General features: G+C 35.9%; 6 protein-coding genes across 9 annotated transcripts in view; 1 reads left to right on the top strand and 5 right to left on the bottom strand.

Annotated features, from left to right (window-relative positions):
• Nucleotides 1-3,849, bottom strand: part of LOC111456168 (universal stress protein A-like protein) — a 28,186-nt gene extending 24,337 nt beyond the window's left edge. The window contains exons 1-4 of one of the 3 annotated variants that reach the window (XM_023097954.1): nucleotides 3,615-3,849; nucleotides 3,410-3,513; nucleotides 2,713-2,834; nucleotides 2,470-2,605 (exon numbers count right to left, since the gene is read on the bottom strand). In XM_023097954.1, the coding sequence (XP_022953722.1) occupies nucleotides 2,500-2,605; nucleotides 2,713-2,834; nucleotides 3,410-3,513; nucleotides 3,615-3,795 (513 nt within the window). In that variant the 5' untranslated portion in view covers nucleotides 3,796-3,849 and the 3' untranslated portion in view covers nucleotides 2,470-2,499. Of the gene's footprint in view, nucleotides 1-2,345; nucleotides 2,633-2,669; nucleotides 2,835-3,409; nucleotides 3,514-3,614 lie in introns of those variants that run through there. The other 2 variants (XM_023097953.1, XM_023097955.1) reach the window with 2 other exon arrangements.
• Nucleotides 302-1,493, bottom strand: LOC111456172 (universal stress protein PHOS34-like). The gene is made up of 4 exons (XM_023097958.1): nucleotides 1,249-1,493; nucleotides 1,051-1,157; nucleotides 857-978; nucleotides 302-503 (listed from the first exon to the last, which is right to left on the bottom strand). Exons 1-4 carry the CDS (start codon nucleotides 1,427-1,429, stop codon nucleotides 419-421), a joined length of 495 nt encoding a protein of 164 aa, XP_022953726.1. The 5' UTR covers nucleotides 1,430-1,493; the 3' UTR covers nucleotides 302-418.
• Nucleotides 3,850-7,226: 3,377 nt separating the features above from the next.
• On the bottom strand, nucleotides 7,227-8,711 carry LOC111456170 (universal stress protein Slr1101-like). The gene is made up of 4 exons (XM_023097956.1): nucleotides 8,473-8,711; nucleotides 8,260-8,363; nucleotides 7,946-8,067; nucleotides 7,227-7,424 (listed from the first exon to the last, which is right to left on the bottom strand). The coding sequence occupies exons 1-4, from the start codon at nucleotides 8,657-8,659 to the stop codon at nucleotides 7,325-7,327; spliced, it is 513 nt and encodes a 170-aa protein (XP_022953724.1). The 5' UTR covers nucleotides 8,660-8,711; the 3' UTR covers nucleotides 7,227-7,324.
• Nucleotides 8,712-11,709: 2,998 nt separating this feature from the next.
• LOC111456461 (probable E3 ubiquitin-protein ligase BAH1-like 1) lies at nucleotides 11,710-15,127 on the top strand. Its single transcript, XM_023098325.1, has 6 exons — nucleotides 11,710-12,154; nucleotides 12,354-12,598; nucleotides 12,919-13,173; nucleotides 13,595-13,732; nucleotides 13,945-14,003; nucleotides 14,719-15,127. Exons 1-6 carry the CDS (start codon nucleotides 11,953-11,955, stop codon nucleotides 14,822-14,824), a joined length of 1,005 nt encoding a protein of 334 aa, XP_022954093.1. The 5' UTR covers nucleotides 11,710-11,952; the 3' UTR covers nucleotides 14,825-15,127.
• A 178-nt stretch (nucleotides 15,128-15,305) lies between these two features.
• LOC111456462 lies at nucleotides 15,306-16,546 on the bottom strand. The gene is made up of 3 exons (XM_023098326.1): nucleotides 16,129-16,546; nucleotides 15,618-15,739; nucleotides 15,306-15,541 (listed from the first exon to the last, which is right to left on the bottom strand). The coding sequence occupies exons 1-3, from the start codon at nucleotides 16,469-16,471 to the stop codon at nucleotides 15,425-15,427; spliced, it is 582 nt and encodes a 193-aa protein (XP_022954094.1). The 5' UTR covers nucleotides 16,472-16,546; the 3' UTR covers nucleotides 15,306-15,424.
• Nucleotides 16,547-16,882: 336 nt separating this feature from the next.
• LOC111456459 (ABC transporter C family member 4-like) lies at nucleotides 16,883-24,941 on the bottom strand. Of its 2 annotated transcripts, none has more exons than XM_023098324.1 (12): nucleotides 24,842-24,941; nucleotides 22,061-24,280; nucleotides 21,642-21,962; nucleotides 20,489-20,575; nucleotides 19,780-20,388; nucleotides 19,501-19,665; nucleotides 18,617-18,911; nucleotides 18,329-18,543; nucleotides 17,878-18,183; nucleotides 17,713-17,776; nucleotides 17,362-17,601; nucleotides 16,883-17,198 (listed from the first exon to the last, which is right to left on the bottom strand). In XM_023098324.1, the coding sequence occupies exons 2-12, from the start codon at nucleotides 24,134-24,136 to the stop codon at nucleotides 17,098-17,100; spliced, it is 4,479 nt and encodes a 1,492-aa protein (XP_022954092.1). In that variant the 5' UTR covers nucleotides 24,137-24,280; nucleotides 24,842-24,941; the 3' UTR covers nucleotides 16,883-17,097. The 2 variants fall into 2 exon arrangements, with proteins under 2 accessions (XP_022954092.1, XP_022954091.1); XM_023098323.1 differs by lacking the exon at nucleotides 24,842-24,941 and adding an exon at nucleotides 24,626-24,804.
• Nucleotides 24,942-25,089: the final 148 nt, after the last annotated feature.

Raw genomic sequence — 25,089 nt, 5'->3', positions numbered from 1 at the left:
TCCCGAGTGGTATTGATATTTAAGATGTCATTTTGTACTCGATTTTTCAAGTATTGAATATCGACGTTTGAATTTAAGTAATTGTTCTGTATTGAGTTTTAAATGTAATGAACGAAGTTGAGATAAAATTCAAATCAAAATCAATATGAACAATTAATTAATTTTCTCAAAACAGTGCGAGAATCAATAAAATATATATATATATATATATATATATATATATATATATAATTAATAACGAATTCATTATCAGCTGCTTCATTATTATTATTATTAATTTCTATGGATATAGTTTAAATAATTTACAAAGAAATATTTATTAAAGAAAAAGGAAAAAAGAAAAAAAGGGGAAGAAAAATGCATTTATTTTATTTACAGTGGAGAACAAGAAGCAGCTTACCTGGAGTTTTTGATTGTTTCAGGCGCCAGTTTTAGGCTTCACTATTGTGACAGTGCATGGAGCATTATGCGCGCAATAATCACTTACACTCCCTAACAACGCCCTGCACATTATCCCCTCTTTACCTTCCTACTACTTTTTACTTCAAATTAAAAAAATGTTTAATGAAAAATATCTAATAAAATCATAAATCATTTAACGAATTTATTGAACACAAAATTAAAATTTTTATTTCATAACATACTAAACTTCCAATTATATATAAAAATAGTTAAATAAGGTAGGAAGTTACTAGATATAGATGTATACTTGTAATTTAATTAAAAACGAAAAGCTTTGCCGCTACCCTAATTTAAACATATAATTAAAAAAAAAGACGATTCATTTTTTAAAATGACAGCGATAAAATTGATAACACACAGAAATTAAAAACTATGTAATTAATAAAGCAAGTACCTCTTAATGGCTCCATAGCCATGGCTTCCCACCACCAGCATTGAAGCATTGTGCTCACTAACCGCCTTGCACAGTACATACCTAGCATCTCCTTCTTCCACCTCAAACTTCACTTCACTCACCTGTAATTTAAATTCGATTCAATTCAATCAAATTTCCGTCCGTATTCATGGATTTGACAGATCGACGATTACCGATTTAGCGGCGCAGATCTCTCTCGCTTTCTCGATGATTCTGGCGGCCTTTCTCTTCAAATTCTGATCCAAAACTTGGTACAGTCCAGGTTCCGATCCAAAAACCACTGATTACATATAATTTCTCAATTATTTACATTCGAACATGAAATTAAGGAATTAGCCAGATCAGATGAGGAGGAGGATGATCGATCTTACTTCCCGGTCCGGCGACTCCGACGAAGGTTTCGGGAATCGGTTTGGCGTGGACAACGATGATCTTGAAAGGAGGAGGATATATGGCTGAAGAGAAGTGATCTAGTGTCCACTCCAGAGCGGCGATTGCATATTCACTGTCGTCGATGCCGATCACCATCACTGGCTTCTCCGTCGCCGCCATTGGAGAGATTCCTCTGTGAAGCGGTTTGAATTGGGGAGGAAGAAGAAGAAAATGAGCTATTTTATTTTTTAATTTTGTTTTTAAAGGTGAAATTGTCTACGTGGCAGGTCTTGTCAGCATGCAGCAATCCGTGAAAACGAAAGAGCCTCTTACATGTCACCCAAATGCTGTGACACCTCTTCCCACGTGGCTACCAGCAATACAATGGCACCTTTTCTGTGAGAAAATTTGTCGACCACCATCCTTCCATAATTTTTAGTGTGTGAGTATATGTAATACAAATTTTTTCTGTTATTTTATTTTTATTATGTTAAATTTGTCGGATGAATGTCATGGCGGGACAATACGAGAGTTTAGGACAATACGAGAGTCATGCCATAAACTTAGCTAGAGTGGACAGCATGAATTAGATGGACAATACGAGAGTCATGTCATAAATTTAGCATGTCATAAATTTAGCTAAAATGGACAATGTCCCATGAAAATCCTGCCATAAACTAGAATGAACAATGCCATAAACTTAGCTAAAGTGGACAAAATCAAAGTTTAAAAAAATGATTTTTGTGGACAAAATCAAAGTTTAAAAAAATGATTTTGAAAAAAAAATCGAGACTCGATTAAAGGTTAAGAAAAACAGAGTTGGGTGAAATTTGTTTGAGAAGAGGGTGTTATATAGGTAATATTCTTATAAAAATGTTGTAAACGAAAATGATTAAAACATGCTACAAATGTGAAAATGAGGGAAATTGTTTGAACTTTCAATTATGAAGTAACGATGACATATATAATTATTCATTTTTATTTTGTATGGTTCGCTAATTAAGCGAGATTTCCATTTAAAAAACTTAACCCAATGCTTTGTATGTCAATTACGAGAACAATGATTCTATAAACTAGAATTTTATTGGAAGGTAAATCGTACAAGTTTTGTTATTATTGTGACAGTTTACAACATTGGGCAAATATACATACATAATACATAACATAATAGAACAGCATTACTTGATTTAAAGAGAAAATAGTTCTTGATTTAAAGACTCGAAGAAAAGAAGGGGAATTGCAAAGTTGAGCTATTTTTGTTCTTTTGATTCAACCTTGGGGTTCAGCTTCTTGACGATCATGACGGTACATGAAGCTTGATGAGCACAATAGTCACTCACACTCCCCAAGAACGCCCTGCATTCATCCATTGAAACTAATCATGATTCAACGAGATTTTTTTTTTTTTTTTTTTTGAATCATTTGTTCTTTTCCCCCCTCTAAAATGCGCTTAAACCACGTACCTCTTCACAGCTCCATAGCCATGGCTTCCCACCACAAGCATTGAAGCCCTATGCTTATCCACCGCCTGACACAGTACATACCTAGCATCTCCTTCATCCACCTCGAATTTTGCATCATTCACCTGCATTTTTCATTTCGAAATTCCAATTCCATCAACTGGAACTGATGAACACGAGAAAATTCGAGATCAACAAATCGATTTCTATTCTCGTCATTCTATACATTCTCCGTATAGCGAGAATTCAAGATAAAAAATCGATTTCTATTCTCATCCTTCTTTTCAATCTCCGTACAGAGAGAACTCGAGATCAAAAGATCGATCTCTGTTCTCATCCTTCTCTTCACTCTCCGTACAGATTCCCAAAAGTCTAAATCGGTTTCGACTTTCCTCAGATGAAGAAAATTATTTACAATCAAAACTCAACCATTCCAGACTCCAACAATTTATATCATAATCAAGCAATTTTACTCGATTCTGTTACCGATTTGGATTCACAGTTCTCCTTACGGAGAGAATTCGAGATCAAAAAATCGATCTCTGTTCTCATCTTTCTCTTCACTCTCCGTACAGATTCCCAAAAGTCTAAATCGGTTTCAACTTTCTTCAGATGAACAAAATGATTTACAATCAAATTCAACCATTCCAGACTCCAACAATTTATATCATAATCAAGCAATTTTACTCGATTCTGTTACCAATTTGGATTCACAGATTCCTCTCGCAGTTGCGATGATCAACGCAGCTTTCTTCTTCAAATCATCGTTCAGAAACTGGTAACTTCCAGCAGATCCTACAATCACTGGTTACAATTTCTGGTTTCATTACCACATCGCTTAAGCAAAAATGCATCGATCAACAATTGAAATTAGTTTTACCAGAGAGAAGCAATATTTATCTTACTTCCAGGTCCGCCGACTCCGACGAAGACGTCGGGAAACGGTTTGGCGTAGACGACGACAAGCTTGAACGGAGGATTTACTGTTGAAGAGAAGAAGTGGTCGAGTGTCCATTCTAGAGCGTAGGTTGCGTATTCGCTGTCGTCGACTCCAATCACCATCACTGGCTTCTCCGCTGTCGCCATTGGAACGATTCCACAGCCGCCGTTGGTTTTTTCTTGGATGTATGAAGCGGTTTAAATCGGGAATGAAGACGGCTCCGTTTTTATAGGCGATCTATTGTCCACGTGGCTACTCTTGCGTCACCGGGAAAAATGAAGCAGAGTTTTACCTGTCATCCAATTATTGTGACACGTCGGTACACGTGGCTTCGAGTAGATTCCCTCAGTCCTTTAGTCTATAATCTAATTCAGTTAAATCAATAAAAAAATTTCATTTTATCTAAAAAAAAATATATCTACAAAATTAAAAAAAAAGAATTTTACAAATTCATTGTTGAATATTAAAAAATACTCGATATATAATCTCCTAATAAGACTTTGAACGGTATAAATATATTATTTATTTTCACGTGGTTGAGTGAATAGTTAACCAATGGTTTGATTTGAGAGTGACATTTGTAGCTGATTTAGCAAGTCTTGACCAAAGAGTGAGTTGAGAACATAATTACTCGTCTGTCTTAGTTTATATTCAATCATAAATGTAAAACAGACTTTACCTGTGAAAGATCGACATGTACATAATAATTATATTAATGGACACAACTTATCATACAGTGTATCAGAGTGTAACTCTAAACATATAGTCCAACGAATTAAATAATTTTGTTATCAATTAAATTTTTTTATAATGTTTAAATAAATATTGAAAATATATTTGATATATTAAATCTAAAAAGGAAAAAATATATTTAAATCGAATTAATATTTAATATATTATATATAAAATAAAATCTATATTTATTGTATTTGATGTATAAAATATTAAAAAAAAATAATATATGTAAAATTTATTAAATATCAATGAGATTCAATATTTGAATATGATTTATAATTAATTTTGGTAAAGAATATAATTAAGTTTTCTAGTTATGGTAAATTACATTTGCTAATAATTTTAATGGAATAAAAAAAGATAAGGATATATATATATATATATATATCATGTAATAAAATAATTATTTGTTTTATAAATATGGAATTTATTGCAAGAGAAAAGAGGAAAAAAAAATTAAGGAAAAAATATACATATCATGTAATAAAATAAAATATAGTAATTATTTGTTCTATAAATATGAGTTTATTGTAAGAGAAAAGGGGAAGAGAATAACAATGGCAGGCGACTGGACGATGATAAAGAGATTGGAAGACGCAGATATGAATGGGCTATTGCAACTGAGGGAAGATGATGAAGATGCTGACATCAGAGCTAATTTGTTTAACTGGTGGCCTCGGACCAAAGTTAGGGATTTGAAGAGAGTCGTTGGGAGTGAAGTGAGAATCATTCTGTACGACGTGAACATGGACCAAGCCATACAAACAACTATGAGATGGCTCGGGATGGCTCGATACCATATTGAATGGGACATCCAAAACAAACCTTATTCGTCTGGAGATGATATGTTAATGTTTTGGGATCTCAGGTATAATCGATTGGCTTACAAGATCATTCAAACATATTATCCAGAAATTAGTGACGCATGTTCGGGCACGTATTAAAAGAACGTCAATTTGCATAAACTATGTGTGTTTGAGAATTTTCTATTAGTATTATTATTATTATGCATTTTTCATTTTTTTAGTTGTTTTTTTATTTGTATTATTCGCTACTCTGATTATTTATTTATCTTCGTTTTTTCATTATTATTTATATTTATTAATGTCTTTCTTCTTTATCCTTCCTATAAATTATTTATTTGAAAATAATTATTAATATTGACCACTAAAAATATTTATAATATACTTTTTAATGAATGAAAATTAAATCAATTAGTTTAATAATTTGACTTAATAAAAATGAATTAACTAACAATTAATTATCTAATAATAAAGGGTTAAAAGTAATAGTTACAACTAAAAAAATTATTTATTTATATAACATTTCATCTCTTAATTTTAATTTATTTAATTATTTTACAAATTATTATATTAATTATTTAATTGTAATAAATTGGTTGAAGCTCTTCTCATTTATTTTATGTCCGGAGCTATTTAAACCGGGGCAAACGGCGTCGTTTTATTGGAGATCTACTGCCCACCTGGCCAACAGAAGTAAAGTTTTACGTGTCACATTCTGCCACGTTTGTAAACGTGGCTTCCATGAGTCTCTTTTTAAAACTATAAAAAAGTAATTTAAATAAAAATTATAATATTAATAAAAAATATTTTGAGTAGGAAATTTGAGATTAAGACGAGCTTGAACATGCGCCCTTAAATTCGGGAGATTTTGTTGCTGGTTGCGAGTCGATTATATTTGAGATCCCAAAGTATTAACATATTCTATCCAGATGCATAAGGTTTGTTTTGGACGTCCCATTTGATATAGTAAAAGACTGTCCCAAGCTACTTTATAGTTGTTTGCATGACTTGGTTTGTGTTCTCATCGAACATAGTGATATTCGCTTTATTTTCGACCGTTCTTTTTAGATCTCGAACTTCTCTTACCGTAAATTCAATATTTATAGAACAAAAAATTACTATATTTAATTTGATTGCATGATATATATTTTTCATTCTATTTATTATTATTAACATATATGATTTACCATGTTAACATGCGTTAGTTCCAAGATACTCGCGAGTAAATCTAATGAGAATTTACACCAAACAAACAATTTAATGAAAACTTTTGAAAAAATTAAATAATATATTTATATTCATATATTACTTATTTAAATCTCATTAAAATAGCATAAAATTTTATATTATATTCGACTTATTTAAATATAATTTATATTTATATTTAATATATCATATGTACATTTAGAGATGTCTACGAGATGGAAGAAGATGGATGAGCCATCCCTATTCCGTCACCTATTTCATTTTCTAATCCAGTAAAATTCGGATCGGATTCTAAAATTCCCCACGATAATTTGTACCCATTAACATCCTTTAAAAATTAGAGTTATTTAAAAAAAAAAATCAATATATATAAAAAAATTCTAAAATTTCAAAATTTTTAAAAGTTCAATTATTTAATTTATTTTTTAATTTTTAATTTTTAAAAGATAGAAACAAGAATATAATTCCATTAATCTATCTAGACAATTTGGATAGACGTATAAGATCTAGAGGAAGAGAGTAAAAATAAGCACTATAAAGGCCGACGTTGGCTACAAGATCAATGCAACTAATTTGTGGCGTATTAGTTCAAAGGACATCGAAATAGTAGATAGATCTAACTTTGAACGGGTAGTCTATTAGTTAAAATTAAAATTAAATTTGATGTCTAATAGGACATCAAAATTTTAATTTAATTTAAAAATATATATCAACGGAAGAATTTATTAGCCATGGGATGGGCTAACTTGAGCAGGTGAGGGATGGCACAAGTCGTTGTGCTAACCAAAAAGTTTATATATATATATATATTTAAAATTAAAGTCAGAAATGCCTTAAAAAGAAAATTAAAAAAATTAATAATTTTTAAGTATCCCGTCTTAAAAATACAACAAGATTAGAAATACAAACAGAAATACAGATTTTGAGTTATTTAAGCACTGTTTTTGTCACTACGCTCCTTCATCTTCACAATCATGACACTGCAAGGTGCTTGATGTGCGCAATAGTCGCTCACACTTCCCATCAAAGCCCTGCATTACTATGAACTCCCATTACAATTTTGGACTAAAAAATTTATTTATGCGATCGGTGTTGTTGATAGCCATGGCCGGATGAAAGCCTCATATCAGCCATATGAGCTAATGGAATTAGCTCATACTAAGAATGATGATACATTTATAATAAAAGAGATAATATGAGCTAATGAAATTAGCTCATACTAAAAATGATGATACATTTATAATAAAAGAATACTTATAATAAAAGAATACTATCTCTAAGAGTAAGACTTTTTGAAGACGCCCAAAACAAAACAAAATGCCGGAGACTTGTGTTGGAGTAAGACTTTTTGAAGACGCCCAAAACAAAACAAAATGGCGGAGAGTTGTGTTCAACTAACAAGAAATATAATACCCAAGTGTTGCAGTGAAATGCTACAACTAAAATGTGTTGATACTCACTGTTGTAGGGAAGGTGGGAGCAAGATCAATGGCATTCCAAAACAAAAATTATACAAGGGACACCAAAATTTACTTAGTTATGGAGAAAGTACCGTTTAATAGCTCCATGGCCACGGCTTCCTACTACGAGCACTGACGCCCGGTGCTTATTAGCCGCCTCGCACAGTACATATCTTGCATCTCCTTCTTCAACCTCGAATTCAGCATCAAAAACCTGCAATTCAACTCCTTTGCTATTGCTCTCTGTTCTTTACAGATTCTTAAATCGATCTACACGATTTCTACTTTCTCGATCTATGATTTACAATTGGATCGCATTTGAGAATCATCGTAAGTTCGTATCCATTTAATCCGAGATTCAAAGACTGAGATAAGGTAAATCGAGAAATCTAAACTCCACTGTTACCGATTTCGCAGCGCAAATTTCTCTGGCAAGTTCGATAGTTCTCGCAGCTTTTCTCTTCAAATCATCATCCAGAGCTTGGTAGGTTTCAACCGATCCTGCAATTCCTGATTGTAGACTCTGAGTTCATTAGTCGTCTCTTTAAAAACTCGATTAAAGATTTGGAACCATTTCTGTTTGAAAGTAAATAGCAGAGAGAAGGAGGATCGATCTTACTTCCTGGTCCGGAGACGCCGACGAAGACGTCGGGAGATGGTTTGACATGAACAACGACGAGCTTAAACGGTTGTAATCGTACTGTTCGAGAAAAAAATTTGTCCAATGTCCACTCCAGAGCGGCAAATGCGTGTTCGCTGTCGTCGATTCCGATCACCATCACTGGCTTCGCTGCCTCTACCGCCATCGCCGCCAGACGATTCCAGAACGCCGCCTGTTTTTGGGATTGGTGAACTGGTTTAAAACAGGGGAGGAGAAGGAGAACGCGGCGTTTTTATTGTTTGAGGGAAGAGTTTGTCCACGTGGCAGCCGTGTCAGCAAGTTCGGCCATAAATGCAAGGGACTCTTACATGTCACTGAGATACTTCGACACCTTTGTACACGTGGCAGCCAATGAATTTCCTATTTTTCGTTTCTATTTTTTTTAGAAATAGAAATATTTTCATAATTGATTTGTAAAACAACAATATCGAATTTATTGTTTATTATTTTTGTTATCTAACTTTAAAACGCAATAATAAATATTTAAAGATAAATATAAAACAAAAATTTGAATTAGTTTTATTTCAAATAAAATTACAATAAATTATTAACCACACACTTTTCTATTTTATCTAATAATAAATAATAAATAAGAAATAAGAAATACAAGACTTACACCATAATTCAACTTAAAATATTCTTAATTTATATATAATTTATGACGTACTTGATCCTGTATCACTAATTTCTGAAAACTGTATTTGAAGGACCTTATAAGCCAATCGATTATACTTTAGATCCCAACCCATTAATATATCTTGTCCAGACGTATAAGGTTTGTTTTTGACGTCCCATTCGATATGGTAACGAGGCGTCCCGAGCCACCTGATAGTTGTTTGCATGACTTCGTTTGTATTCTCGTCAAACAGAGTAATTTTCGCTTCATTTCCGATCTGTTTCTTTAAATCCCTAACTTTACTCCGAGGCCACCATCTGAACAAATTTGTGTTAATGTCAGTATCTACGTCATCTTCTCTGAGTTGCAAGAGTCCATTCATATCCGCTTGTTCCAATTTCTTTATCATCGTCCATCTCTCTGTCATTGTTTTTACTTTACCTTTTCTCCTTTGGTAAATCCAATATTTATAGAACAAATAATTACTATATTTAATTTTATTGCATGATTATATTTTTCATTCTATTAATGTGGTTTACACAGGCTCAAACAAACCATTTAATGGAAATTTGTGTGAAAATTAAATAATATATCAACCTATTTAAATTTCATTTATATTTATATTTAATATATCTTACAAACATTTAAAGATGTCCATAGGGCGGAGCAGAGATGGAGAAGCCTTTCTGTCTCCATCCAGCCACCTATTTCATTTTCATTTTTAAAAAATGACAAATATTAAATTTCATCCTTCGGCATGGTAGGCACTCAGTCTAAAACGATTGTTCCTTAGCACAATAGTCTCACAACCTAAGCACTTGACTCGATAGTAGTTCAACCAAGACTGCAAGATGTGTGCATATTCTGATCCTGTGATACATGTCCTTACCCGTGCGCCAAGCCCAACCCGTGTCCCTTTCAAGCATCAACTTCATGGCTCGGCTCGGCTTGATACAATAGCGGCTCAAACGATGGAGATTTTTGTAATATATTTAAAAGATAGAAGATATGCATGACACATGCTTATTGCTTCTTTTTGGTTGAATGAATGGATGGTTCTCCCATTGCCATCTCAAAAAGAAAAAAATAAAGTTGAAAACTCACACGCATGCATCCCATCCAATATAGAACATCATAACGTTGACATACATATCTTTCTTGATAAACTCAAATGGATGTTTCGTTTACCATTTTAATTATTTATTAATTTAGGTTTTAATTATTTATTAATTTGAGTTTTTGAATATTTCATTTTGAATAAATGGAATGTGAGTTTCACAGAGTACCCACCAATCAATTGAATTGGATTAGGTTGAGAAATTTTTTTGAACCATTTTGGGTTAACTGTGTTAGTGACTCGTGAGTTCACAATCCAACCAAGCCCAACATTTTATTTTCAAATTAGATGGGATTGTCAAGTTTTTTTGTTTTTTTTTATATATATAATTATTTTTAAGACAACTTACTTATTCATAATTTATATTAAATTAATAATTAAAATTTCTCTTAAGGAGGGTCACAGACATTAAATGACCATTCATTAAATATTATTAATATTCATAATAATCTTGAAAGTAGGGCAGGGTAAAGTTTAGTTGTAACCCTATTGTTAATGTGTTAGGTTGGCCCCACAACAAAAATGTCAACCTACAAACAGATCTGAATTTTCGATTTTTTTTAAAGTTGAATTATGATTTGTTTTAATACCCTATTTTTAATTTTGAATATTTTTAAATTCTTTGTGTCGGTTAGCCGGCGGTATTGCTTGCCTCCGACGAAAGTCTCGTGATAAACACGGGGCTTTCTTTTACGGTTTCTTTTCCGTGTAAAACGGATATGAATATTTATTTAAAAGGAATTTGTTTGGACGCCAGCTGTCTGGCTCTGGTCTTTCGTAGGATCCATATTTAAATATTTTAAACCAAAAAAAAAAAAAAAATGAAGACATTATTTCGAAAAAAAAAAAACTCATAATAATAATACATCAATGTCACAAATAATCCTTCAACTATTTTCATTTCCTCAAAAGTCCAAAACTTTAGTCTAAATTAATATAATTAGTTAAATAAAAATATTAATTCGTTGAATTATTCAGATATGAAATTTATATTTCAAATGTATAGTCTTTCAAAATTCATTTATTCCTTAATATTTTTAATTAATAATATTTAATACTTTTCTTAAGAAAATTGTCGTATGAAAAAAACGTTTTTTTTTGTGGTAATTAGTATATTTACTACGTGCAAATTCGTCATTATTTCATATCAATTTTATTAAAAAGTTTATTTAAACAATAATTATTTTAATTTTGTTAAAATTTTTCTAATAATATTATTTTTAATTAAATATTTGAATTTTGTGTGTAAGAGATTTTTAACGGATAAAAATATATATAATTTATAATATGGAGGCTGAGGTCAGGCGGTGATACTTCCGAAAGCCTCCTGCTATTTGACTTTTTTTTTTTTAATTGTCAATAAATTTATTACCCAATAAAAATTCAACATATATTTTAAAATCTTATAATAAATATATTTTTAATTCATATAAAACGTAACCTCTTTCTTATTAGAAACCTGAATTTTCCTTTCAATTTAGTTTACAACCGCTTAGTTTGCGATTTTTTTTTTTCACTTCATTCTCGCAGTGATATCTGATTCTTTTGTTGTGTGTTGAATTCTGATCGATTTAAGGCGCTAAGATTGCAGAGAAAGTATAGCTTTCAGGCGGTGGATTATTTACATTTGTTCGGAGATTAAGTTGATTGTTTAGGGAGATTTGAACGACGCGGCCGAGAGATCGAGTGGATTATCTGGAAGAAGATGAAGTTCTGCAAAAAGTATGAGGAGTATTTGCGAGGTCAGGAGAAGAAACTGAAACTGCCTGGATTTCAGTTCAAACGGCTCAAGAAGATTCTGAAGAATTGTAGCAGAGATTTTCAGTCTCAACACCGCCATGGCGATGGCGATGGCGATGGCGATTGCTCCTCCGTAGCCGTTCAGAGCTGTCCGGATCACTGTTCAGGTATGGAAAGTCGATTATGTTATGATTCCTTCGTCGTTTCTTCTTCCTATTTAAGGATTTCTTGAATTTTGTTGATCTCTCTGTGATTGTCCTTTTGGTGTTTGATTTTTTGTTAGGTTATTTTAAACTTTGTATTGGTTGTACATTGCATTGTGATTTTAAGTCGTTGTTTCGTTTAAATTGATTTGTGTGGGCGTAGTGTGCGATGGGACTTTCTTCCCCTTCCTTCTCAAGGAAATGTCTGGAATAGTAGGCTGCTTTAATCAGCGAGCACAGGAATTGCTTGAGCTGCACCTCGCTTCTGGCTTTAGAAAGTATCTTTTATGGTTCAAAGGAAAACTGGAAAGCGATCATTCTGTCTTAATTCAAGAAGGGAATGAACTGGTTAATTATGCAATGATGAACGCCATTGCAGTTCGGAAAATCTTGAAGAAATATGATAAGGTATTTGCCTAATATGTCTTACCATTTCCGGTTTGATTCACTTCAATGATGTCTTTTTCCCGCTTCTAGATTTACTAATTCAATTCCTAAAATCGAATGGTTTGCATTCTCAAACTTGTGGTTCAATTTGTTCGTGTCTACCATTTCATACGTTGGTTGATTTGGTCAATTGGACAAAATAAAGTTACTTAAAAAGATTGTGCTTCTATCATTTCATCCATCAATTTTTGTCCAATGTGCACAACTATGAAAGTTAATACTAATTTGTAATTTAACTTTTTTTTCTTTTACTTAGTTCTTGTTTGGGTTGCTGAGTACAGATTCATTACTCCAAGCAAGGGCAAACATTCAAGTCGAAAGCTCAAAGTTATCACGTTGAGATCCTTCAGTCACCATGGCTATCAGAGCTTATAGCATTTCACATTAACCTGAAGGAGACAAAGCATAAATCTGAGAGGATCTCTTCAGCATTTGAGAAATGTTCCCTTGCAATTACTGATGGAAGCCCATCGCTTACTTGTGAGCTCTTCGATTCAGTCAAACTTGACATTGACTTGACGTGTTCCATATGCTTGGTAAGTTTTCGGGTCTTCAACTTTCGGTATTTTTATGAAACTGTCCCATGTTTAATGTTCATTACTCTTGCAGACAGATGTTTGCATCACTGTTATGATATTATTAGTTTATTTGGATTTAGTGTTGGATGAAGATTTAGTTTTCCCGTTACGTCAAACCACCAGATTTACTCAATTTAGACGTTCAAGTTGGGATGAACATTGATGTGAGGTCATTTTGCTTGCTTTCAACTCTTGGAGTTTCCAACACTCCAGGTGCAACCAGGGAGGCTTTAGTTTGCTCAAATGAACTAACCCATTAGAGTAAATCATCCCTGCAATTAGGACCCTTCTTTTTAATGTTAGATCACGAAGAACCTAATGTTTCTAAAATGAGAACTTCCTTTGTTCATCAGAGCTTTTTCACTCTTTCTAACTGCAGGAAACAGTATTTGATCCTGTTTCTCTTGCTTGCGGCCATATATTTTGCTACATGTGTGCTTGTTCAGCAGCCTCAGTAACCATAGTCAATGGGCTAAAGTCTGCAAATCCAAAAGCAAAGTGCCCACTCTGCCGCGAGGTAAGTTAGATTCATCTCTGACAGTTTTAACTTCGTTCAGCTATCATTTGGTTCAAAAAGAAAAGGATCGTATAAACAAGATGATACTGAAGTAGGTTAATACCAACAGCTATAATACCATACGAAAGGCTAGCTTTGTTTCTGTGATTAACTTCGAAAGGATCTGAGCTCTGCTACTTCATTCTGATCTAATTTTTTGTATTGATGCACAGGCAGGAGTTTATGAAGGTGCTATACATTTGGAAGAGCTTAGTATTCTGTTACATCGAAGGTCAGTACATCTCTTGTTTCTCAGGCATAGTCTATAACATCCTTAGATCTAATAATTTTTCATTGTGTCTAATAAATGACTATAACTTTTTAATACTTTATGGGATGAATTTTTTAACATATGTCTAATAAAGTCTTAAAATTTAATTTTGCATTTGATAAGTCTTTGAATATACAAAATTAAAAGTTTAAGATGAATTTTTGAACTAATTGTCTAATAAATCTTAAATTTTAAATTTGCATTTGATAAATCTTTGAATACAAGTTTAATTAATATCTAATAAATGTGTAATATTTTAATATGAGTAGCCTTATTAGACACTAATTAAGGGACTAATTGCATTTTTTTAAAACTTTATTAGATACAAAATAAAAAATTTCGAATCTACTAAACATTTTTCACAAACTTAAAAGGGCTTAATTTAATTTTTTTAAATGGATAAAATACAACCATGGACTTGTTAATGACCACTAAAAATTTTCATGGTTATTTATTTTCAAAAAAATAAAAAAAAAATAAAAGCAAAAATATCTATTTTCACTTTTTGCATTTTTCTCTCCATTTCAAAACCTTAAAGCTGCCATAAGTTAGTATTGACCCTTTTTGTATGCCGACAACCGTTCATTTCCATACCAAGTTCAAACAGTTTCTACATTCTTTCATGCTTATTTTCTACAAAGATTTGTAACTCTGAATCATTTGTATGTTTGAATAGCTGCCCTGAATACTGGGAGAAACGTCTTCAGACAGAAAGAGCAGAAAGAGTTCAGCAAGCAAAGGAGCACTGGGAATCCATGTCTCGAGCTTTCATGGGAGTGTAGATATTATTACTCCTTACAATGGCTAAATATTCATATCTTACTATTGCTGCTAAATTGGTGTCTTATTATTTTTTTTCTTCTTCAATTTGTATGAACACTGTAAATAATATTCTTTCTAGAATTTTACAGCTGATGCTCAAGTCACTTGACAAGCGTTCCTGGATGCTGATTCCTCGTTAAAGTTCTGTCTAGTTTGTAGGGTGGAAGAGATTCAAACCTTGAACCTCGAGAGTATATGCTTAAACCTCAGGTTCGCAATTTATCTATGAGAACTTCTATATCAACAACCATATGTGATTGTGATCAATTTCTTGGTAGATTTTTAAACAAGAACTTAAAGTAGATATCTATAGTGACTTTTATGGAGTGGTAGCACTCACTTTTTTAGAAAGTTGTTCCAACCAAACCACATCCTAGATGCTACCAAGAATTAGAATTATGGGTTGGCCATTTCCTTGAAAGGAAGAAAACAGCAAGCAAGGGAATGAACCATCTTTCAAGCCTCTCATAGATTAGGGTTCAAAACAATATTGCTCAATAAGATTTCATGATCATACCTTATCTGATTTCACCTCTGTAACAGAACAATTTGAAAGATCTTTAACGAGTCAATATCAATGGATTCTTATCTAAACAACTGTGGTATCTTTTGCATAGTTTCTCCAGAGTGGCAACAGAATGCTGCATTGAGTTCAGCTTTGTGTCCATGAACATCCTCTGCAGAACAACAACTTTCAGTGAGAAAAAATAAGCCAATTAGTCCGATCTAAAAGCAAGTAAAACTGAAGCCTACCTCATGATCATCTCCATACTTCTCGATTAGCCTACCGACATGAACACGCTGAATCGTCGTCAAAGGTTTTAGAGGTGCAGATTTCCCATCTCTGCGCTTCTTTCCCAGGGCTGTTTTCAAATCTAATGTACACAAAAGAAAGAACACAGAATCAGCCCAAGATCAAATCAGAAACACAACTCAAAAGTTTGCATAGGAATCCTCATGTGGATTCGTGACAAATAAGACATTAATATCAAGTCAATCAACATTCTATTTCATTTCAATACCCAGGGTATTAACATTCCTTCCAAGGGTGTGTAAATCTCTCCTTAGAAGAGGCGGAATGGGTAAGCCCGAAGGAAAAACCCAACAACTTTGAGGAGAATCCCGAAAGGGAAGTCCAATGAAGACAATATCTGGATGAGTAATGGTTCTTGCGTAACTCTAAAAGAAAGCATTTAAAAAATTGCAACACTGATAGTGATAAAAAATCCCAAGGCTGATGGTGGGTGATTAAACTCAAACTTACCGTCCTCTTCCACATCGCTACCGGAAGAATCAAGCACCGAATCAGGGTCATCGGAAGGCGGCAATGACGGCGGGACCTGGAGAAAGTCGCTCTCAACGATGTGATCCGTTCGGGAACGAACACTGAGCAAATTAGGATTAGAAAGAACACCGAAGGACTTGTAGTTGTGAATGACACTGGCTTTCTCGTCCCACGCGGGATCTTCTTCAAATTGTTCGGCAAGCAAGGAGCGGAGCTTCGGCGGCATACAGAAAGATGGCTTGAAGACATTGGGGTTCCTTTTGGGCAAGCCGACCTGCACTTTTGCCCGAGATCTCTTGTACTTTCTTCGAGACCTTCCCATCTCTCTCTGTCGCTCTGTGAATTCAAAGAACAACTGGTGGCTAGGGTTTAGACGTAGACGATGAAGAACACGTTCCGGATTTCGTAGGGTTTATTTCCTCAGGGTGTGTAGAAAAAATTAGGAACCGACTTTTTCCGGTTCGGTAGTTTAAAAAAACCTAACTAAACCAAACCGAACCGCCTCAATTATATTAGGTTTTTACACAGAATTTTGATTTTTATTTTTAATGGTTCATTTTTTATCCCGATCTTCACAAAGAACAAAGACAAGGTCGAAAAGATCTCCACAATGGTATGATATTGTCCACTTTGAGTATAAACTTTCATAATTTTGCTTTAGGCTTTCCAAAACACTTCATATCACTGGAGATGTATGTTTTACTTATAAACCAATGATCATCTTCTAAATTAGCCAATGTGGGACTCACTCTCAACATCGGTCCTAGAAATCAAAACGAAAAATATATCTTTTAACCATCGATTCTTTCAACCAACCATTCTGTCAACGGTTCAATCAAATATTAGCATACAATCACATGTGGAGTGGAAGGATTCTGTAAGGATGAATCCGTTCCAAAGGGCTAATTTGTGGAAGTTTTGCCTGTGGGTGATATGCACAACGGTGAGTTACAAGTCAGTGGAGCGGCTAGCATACTCTTGAACCAATCCCCCGAATAGCGACGGCCTCTCCAGCAGCTTAGATGGCTTGTCAAACTCTTTAGCAAGTCCTGTTGCATGGTACACAAAGTGTTTAGGGAGCTAAAGAGAATGAATGATATTGGATATGCAGTGATCCCGGAAATGACTAGAACCTCGTATCAATGTTCAAGACGTAATTTTAACCAGAAAATAATCAACGAACGAACGTTAAGATAGAGCGAGAGCACTGACCTGCATCTACAACCAAAACTCTATCACAGTCCATAACTGTTGGAATTCTGTGAGCAATGCTGATAATCGTACACGTCGCGAAGTCCTCTCGGATGATCTTTTGAATCACAGCGTCGGTTTGTGAATCAACTGAAGCTGTCGCCTCGTCCATGAACAAAAGCTGGCTACGCTTTAACATGACCCTTCCTAAACAGAGAAGCTGTCTCTGCCCCACACTCCAATTGTCTCCATTAGCAACCACTGGCATAGTATAGATGATTGGTTAAAATAACTCATCTTTGAACAGATTGAAAAAAATTATAAGTTCAAGCAAGATTTGGCTTGAGACGTCGACTGGGAGAAGGCGTGCACCTGATGCATCGAGTTTGTCGGGTTTTGCAGCTACAACGTCTTTAAGTTGGCATCTCTCAAGACTCTACAAATAGAGAAAGGCTTAGAAAAGATAGTAGTCGTTTACGTGTGAATGCACTTCCCAATGATATGTAAGACGCAAAAGATTAATGTAAATCTGATCACCTGCCATATTTCTTCATCGGTATACTGGCCAATTGGATCGACGTTGCTTCTCACAGTTCCTTCAAAAAGAACCGGTTCTTGGGGAATGGTCCCGAACCGTGAGCGAAGATCATGAAGCCCAAGCGTGCCTATGTCGATGCCATCGACGATTATTTTCCCTCCCGAAGGTTCAACAAGCCTAAAGAAGACTTGGACTAGAGTTGATTTTCCACTTCCTGTTCTGCCAACAACTCCAATCTTTTCTCCCCCATGAATGCTTAGAGTGATACCCTTGAGAACCAACGGAGTGTTTGGGCGATATCGCACCTGCAGCCGAAAAATTTAAATCATATTCGAGTTTCTAACGTTTCAAAAGTTTAAACATCAAAGTCATTCTAAATACGTTCTCGAGAAGATGATACGAAGTCCATTTCTTCCAAAACGAGGCGGGACAGAAGTCATAGATAATTACCAGCAGGTCTTGCAGATGAACATCACCACGGGTAGGCCAGTTTGGAGGAGGAAGTTTGTGTTCAACCCTCCATGCTGCTTCAGAGGGTATTATGGAGAACTGCTTTATTCTCTCAACAGAAACCATTTTGTTCTCAATGAAGCAACTCACATAAATGGCCCAGAACAACGCACTATTCAAGGATAATCCATATGAAAGTGATAAACCAACAGTTGCTGCATCAAAGACAATATAACTGATGAACACGGCTAGTTTTCATTACAGATATAAAGATCCAAATATGAGTACCTGGATTTATAATACTGCTTGGTAATAAGATCATGAACAAAGCAGATATACAGAGGAAGATACTTCCAAGCAGCTCCAAACGGAAACCCAACCACTCCTTAGATCCATTATTGTAGAAATCCATGCATAAATTGGCATTGACCCGTTTGATATTCTCGTCGCAAAATAGCTCTTGTTTTCTAAAAGAACGTATCGTCGTTACTCCGGTTATGCTTTCTGAAAAGTGGTGAATAATAGGTGCTTTTGTGATGGCGTCCAGGCGAGTTAGCTCACGAGATGATGAAAGGAAATAGCCCTGTATATGTAGACAAAGCAACGAGTCATGAGTTAGAATGCGCACACCCTGTTAGGAATCACGACTCTCTACAATGGTATGATATTGTCCATTTTGAGCATAAGCTCTCGTGGCTTTGCTTTGAGTTTTCTCAAAATGTCTCCATTGGAGATGTATTCCTTACTTATAAATCCATGATGGTTCCCTAAATTAGCCAATGTGGGACTCCCTCCCAACAATCCTCCCCTCGAACAAAGTACACTATAGAGCCTCCCCTGAGACCTATGGAGCCCTCGAACAACCTTCCCTTAATTGAGCCTCGACACCGTCTCTAGAGTCCTCAAACAAAGTACACTCTTTGTTCGACGTTTGAGGATCCTATTGACATGGCTAAGATAAGGGTATGACTCTGATACCATGTTAGGAATCACGACTCTCCACAATGGTATGATATTGTCCACTTTAAGCATAAGCTCTCGTGGCTTTGCTTTGAGCTTCCCCAAAAGGCCTCATACCAATCAAACCCATGATCATTCCTTAAATTAGCCAACATGGGACTCCCTCCCAACAATTCTCAACACACCGGACCAAATTAAATGAAAAAACGTACCCGGTACCACACGTTAAGCCAGCCAAGTGGAATAAGGAAGAAAGCTGTAGGCCAAGAATATTGACATATAACGACGATTATACCGAACACAGCAAAGTACAGGACCAGACTACTTTCCATGAAAATGGGGATGAACAAATCGATGTTGGTCTGATCATTTGATGCCTGATTAAAGCAAAGTAATCTTCGGTGAATGGCTTGAATATAGCTCATTTCTCATACATAACTACATGAATATATCTGAATAATCTAACGTGCAAAAAAACATCGATTTCTTACCCGACTTAGTATCCTTCCTGAAGGTGTAGTGTCGAAAAACGACATGGGAGCATGTAGAATGCAATTGAGAATTTGTGAGAAGAAAACAGTGGCTGTCCTAAGCCCCAACAATATAATGCCAAAGGATCTGAAAGCCACCAACACCAATGAAACACAAGCGAGTATGGCATAGACGGTAATGAAAAGCGAGGGATCAAATGATTCGGCATTTTCGTCCGAAGTTTCGTATGAGAGCCAGTAATCACTAGACATAGACGACAATTGCCCTGCGAAAGCTAGTCCCAACACGACGGCCACACCCCACCATCCAAAGGCCTCTGTGCAGTAAACTTTGTAGACTTCCCAACCAACTCTTCCTGTTTCCCTCTCTTCATCTTGGATGAGCTTAGAAGAACCCTTATCTGGGCTTGGCTTATCAACAGCATTGTTTTCATCATCAATCGATGAAGATTTTCGTAGTAGGGGACGGTTTTCAACTGTTTCAGCACTGCTGTTTTCCACACTTTCCATGGAGGTTTCGTGTGCAGCAACCAACGCCTCGAAATCTGTTCCGGAGCTTAATAAATCACTATACTTCCCCGATTGCACAATCATCCCGTCACGCATTACCTATCGAAAGTGGCACCAAAATTCAGTCCTCTAACTGTAAGGGATAGTTTGCTTCAGAAACTTCAACCAAAAAGAATTTGTTTATAAGTAATATACTTACTAAGATAAGATCCACATTGTGCAAGAAATCAACTTGGTGAGTAACAAGCATGACAGTCTTGTCTCTGAGAATTCCTCTCACACACTCCTGTGAAAATATCATATAGAAATTAGATGAACATCACTTCCTACAACTCATATTTTACGTGAAATGGAAACGAGAACGGCTTTATCACAGCCAGTGATCTTTTAAAGCACAGCAGCAAAGACGGTACGAGGATCACTGCCTCTATTACATGGTCTATGTAACGGATCAGGCCCACCGCTAGCAGATATTGTCCTTTTTGGGCTTTTCCTTTCGAGGTTCCCCTTAAGGCTTTAAAACGCGTCTGCTAGGGAGAGGTTTCCACACCCTTATAAAGGATGTTTCGTTCTCCTCCCCAACCAATGTGGGATATCACAATCCACCCCCCCTTCAGGACCCAGCGTCCTCGCTGGCACTCGTTCCTTTCTCTAATCGATGTGGGACCCCCGCTAAATTCACCCTCCTTTAGGGCCCAGCGTTCTTATCGGCACACCGCCTCGTGTCTACCCCCCTTTGGGAAACAACTTCCTCGTTGGCACATCGCCCGGTGTCTGGTTCTGATACCATTCGGTACAGCCCAAGCCCACCGCTAGCAGATATTGTCCTCTTTGAGCTTCCCCTCAAGGTTTTAAAATGCGTCTCCTAGAGAGAGGTTTCCCCACCCTTATAAAGGGTGTTTCGTTCTCCTCCCCAACCAATGTGGGATATTACAGTCTAAGAGCATGATTGGTTCTCCTTTAAAGCAAGTGATACACAAAAGACAACCATATAGGTGAAAAATATGGAGAAGGATGCACCCAATAAAAGTTGTAACAGCTTAGACCCATAGCTAGCAGATATTGGCTAGCTTGTAACGTATTGCCGTCAGTCTCACGATTTTAAAACGCATCTGTTAGGGAAAGATTTCCACACCCTTATAAGGAATGTTTCATTCTCCTCTCAAACCGATATGAGATCTCACAATCCACCTTCTTGGGGGGCCAGCGAGGACGCTGACACAAAAGTATACTTGGGAGAGTTTTCAAAATAAATGCATGATAAATGCTTTAAAACTGTTGTAAAGAACACTTTTAGTCACTATCAAACAAGATGAAAAGTATTTTGTGCATGTGTTGTAGTCACTTGTTACCTTGAATATTTCCGACCCCGTGTGAGCATCGACAGCACTAAACACATCATCAAGGAGATAAACGTCGCAATCTTGATATACAGCTCTGGCAAGTTGTATCCTCTGTTTCTGACCGCCACTTAGATTAATACCTCGTTCACCAATCTCCGTTTGATCTCCGAATTCCATCATTTCTAAGTCCTTTTCCAGGCAACAAACTCGGATTACTTCCCTATATCTGTTCCTGTCCATTGGCAAACCAAACAATATGTTCTCTTCAATAGTCCCATTCTGTATCCATGAAGTTTGGGCGACGTAAGCCGTTGTCCCACATACCCGAACCTGTTAGAAAGAGATTAGAGGGGACAAAGTTATCATAAATCCTGCAAGTTAATAAGCGTTTTTTTCACTTTCAGTCAAGGATTGAAAAAGGATCATACCCTTCCAGATAGTTTATGCATCTCGCCTAGAACTGAAGCCAGAAGAGAAGATTTTCCAGATCCCACAATGCCAACAACAGCTGTGAGCTCTCCTTTCCTAACATTAAAATTTAAATCTTTCAAAACTACACCCTCCTCGTCCTCCCAGCTAAACGACCCATCTCGAACCTCGACTGCTATGCCATTGTTACATACTTCTTCCCTCTCCACTGAATCCTCCTTCAACTCCCCACTCATCATGAAACGATCTAACCTTCCAAGTGATATTACTGCTTGTGACAGTGAAATCAAAGACTGAGGGAAGGTTCTAATAGGCTCCTGCACAAGCCTGAAGAGACTCAAAGCTGTAAACACTGTCCCGGCATCGAGTCGAATGCCTAAGAGGATTGCAAAGCCAAAGGTAATAGTTGATATCACCGCTGGAGAGCTCCCCATCACCAACATAGTAGCAGATACTGAATACATGAACTTGGTAAGCCATTTAAACTCTATACCACGAAAAGTTAGGACTCGCTTTTGAAAATGTTTCTCCCATGCTTGGAACTTAATCACACGCATATTGTTAAGCATCTCGTTTGTTGCCTTCATCCTTGAATCCCGGCCCATCATCAATTGCATCATGAACCTATTGTTATTCTTGGTAGTAAGAAAAACAAACAAAAAGACAGCCAAAAGTCCGACCGCTGCAGCAGCAACCGCAGCTCGAAGATAGGCATACAAGAGCGCAAAGGTTATAGCTACTTGAAATGGTGTCAACCATATAGCATGTAATTGCAGCATCATATCTGAAAGTTGCTGGGCATCTACAGCCATATAGTTTACAATCTGTCCAATCCCATGAGCCTGCCTGGCAGATGATGATAGCTTTAGGCCTTTCTTGTATATCGAAGTAATAAGGGTACACCGAATAAGCATTCCAAGCTTCTGGGAGTGGAAGTTGAAGTGATGAGTAGTTAACGCTTCAAAAAATTTAGCAAACATGAGGGATAATATGAGGTAGTACCCTTCATAAGGGGAGCTTCTTTTTCCAGAAGTATAATCAATAAAACTTTGGATAAGGGCAGGTCCCATAAACATGACACTAATACGGATAACTGCAAGAAAGCCAGTGAAGAGAATGTCCTTCCAGAAGCACCGAATCAATGTGGTTCGCACAGGATGCTCGATTCTCTCGTGTAGTTTAGGCCATTTTGATTCAAATATTGCTAGCCTGGCTGCAGCCCTGTGTTCTGGAGAAAGGGATGGTACTTGGTCAGTAACTAAAGGGGCCACATACCCTTTTTTAAGCAAAGGGTTCATCCAAAACCAGAATAATTTGGACAGTGCAGAAGCTGAAGCATAGACAGTCACATTCAATTCGTTTGAGGGTTCAAATTCCTCGCCGTCTTGCACTGTTCGGGTCATCGTAATGCCGGTCAATCCATCAATGGCAATATAAAGAAGAACCATTGACAATGGCAAGAAAACTATGAAAACAATGTCATTGAACCTCAAGTTGGGTTCCCCAGTTTCTTTGGCAGAAACGAGACGAATAATCCCAGATGCAGTAAAGAGACAAACGATAACGAAATTTGCAGCCCAATAAATGCGGAGTGGTAACGGGTGCCTAGCAGCTTCAAATCTCTTTTCATGAATGATCAAGATAGCAATCACTGAATGAGTTACAGCATGAACTAACCAAAATAATCCATTGGTTAATTTCCATTGCGATTGTTTACTTGTAGTAAAAGCTAGAACACAAAAAACAATGCAAATCAAGGCAAATAGAACACTCAAAATCAATGAGAGTTTGAACCAGATTGTAGTTTCGAGACGAGCTCTATTCTTCTCGATGAGAAGTTTGTTCAAATCAGAGCCGGGCCGTTCTTGGGCAGTAAACTTAGAATAAAGCTTTTGAGCTGCAAATAATATGACAAGGAGTAGAAATAGAAGGTCAATAGAGGATAAAAGTGCTCTTTGAGGACATGGAGATAGAAAAATGAATTGCAGCCATTGGGAAATGGTTGAAGGATAAGCCCCTTTTGAAGATTGAACCACAGTGCAAGAGAACGATGATAACCACGAAGCAGAACCCATATTCCCTGATTTCTACAAAGATTATGCTATGAATCACGACACAATGGTATGATATCTGTTAGCGGTGGGCTTGAGACGTTACAGATTATGGGTTCATCTTCATAAGTACGCTTTGAGGGAACAACGTTTCCTTCTCGCAGTTCCCTGAAAATGAACAACATTCATCATAAACTCACGAGAAATCATAAGAAGCATCTGAAAATACAGTGAAACTAAGAGATTCAAACGAAAATACAAAGCCAGGAGATCACAACCCAGAAGAGAAAACACAGAAGCAAAACAGAAGATCACAGCCCAGAAGATAAACTAAACATAAAAATGACAACAAACAAACACTAAAAGGGCAACCTCAGCCAACTACAAAAGAATCGTAAAGTTAAAAACCCCAAAGAAAAACTGTTCCATTCTCAAAGACTGAGAAATGAAGCTCACTAAGCTTAACAAAGATGATCGATAAACTAATAAGTAAACCATCGTCGAGCTTCTTACAGTGTCGTGCTCTCTCAATCTAAACGATACAAAAAACAGAGGTCCATTAATGGCGGCAGATGGGGTCGTGGGTATTACAGAATAAGCTCTGTATCTTCCATGGAAATGGAAACAGAGGCCGAGTTGATTAATGAATGAAGAGATTCATACTGAAAAACCAAACAAATGAAGAACAATTAAAGAACTTGGAAGGGGATGATTTCAATGCAAACATACAGCTTATTGAGAAGGGAGAAAACTAGCAGAACGCCGACAGAGTCCATATCGTGTTGATTTATGGTTTCTTGAGGGTGTGCGTAATTGATTATTTTCTTGTTTTTAGCTGTTTAGTTTATACGTTTGATAGACCCATTTGGACTCGATGATTTTGCATGTCTTTTCAACAACCAAATGGAGAAAATTTTCTGCTACCTCATTCAATAAACAAAAACAAAAAAAAAAAAAAAAAAAAAAAAAAAAAAAAA

The sequence above is a fragment of the Cucurbita moschata genome, unplaced genomic scaffold (assembly GCF_002738365.1).
Source record: "Cucurbita moschata cultivar Rifu unplaced genomic scaffold, Cmos_1.0 Cmo_Scf00018, whole genome shotgun sequence".
Taxonomy (NCBI): domain Eukaryota; kingdom Viridiplantae; phylum Streptophyta; class Magnoliopsida; order Cucurbitales; family Cucurbitaceae; genus Cucurbita; species Cucurbita moschata.
The sequence above is the reverse complement of the archived record's forward strand: the minus strand, read 5'-3'. Positions and strand labels throughout refer to the sequence as shown.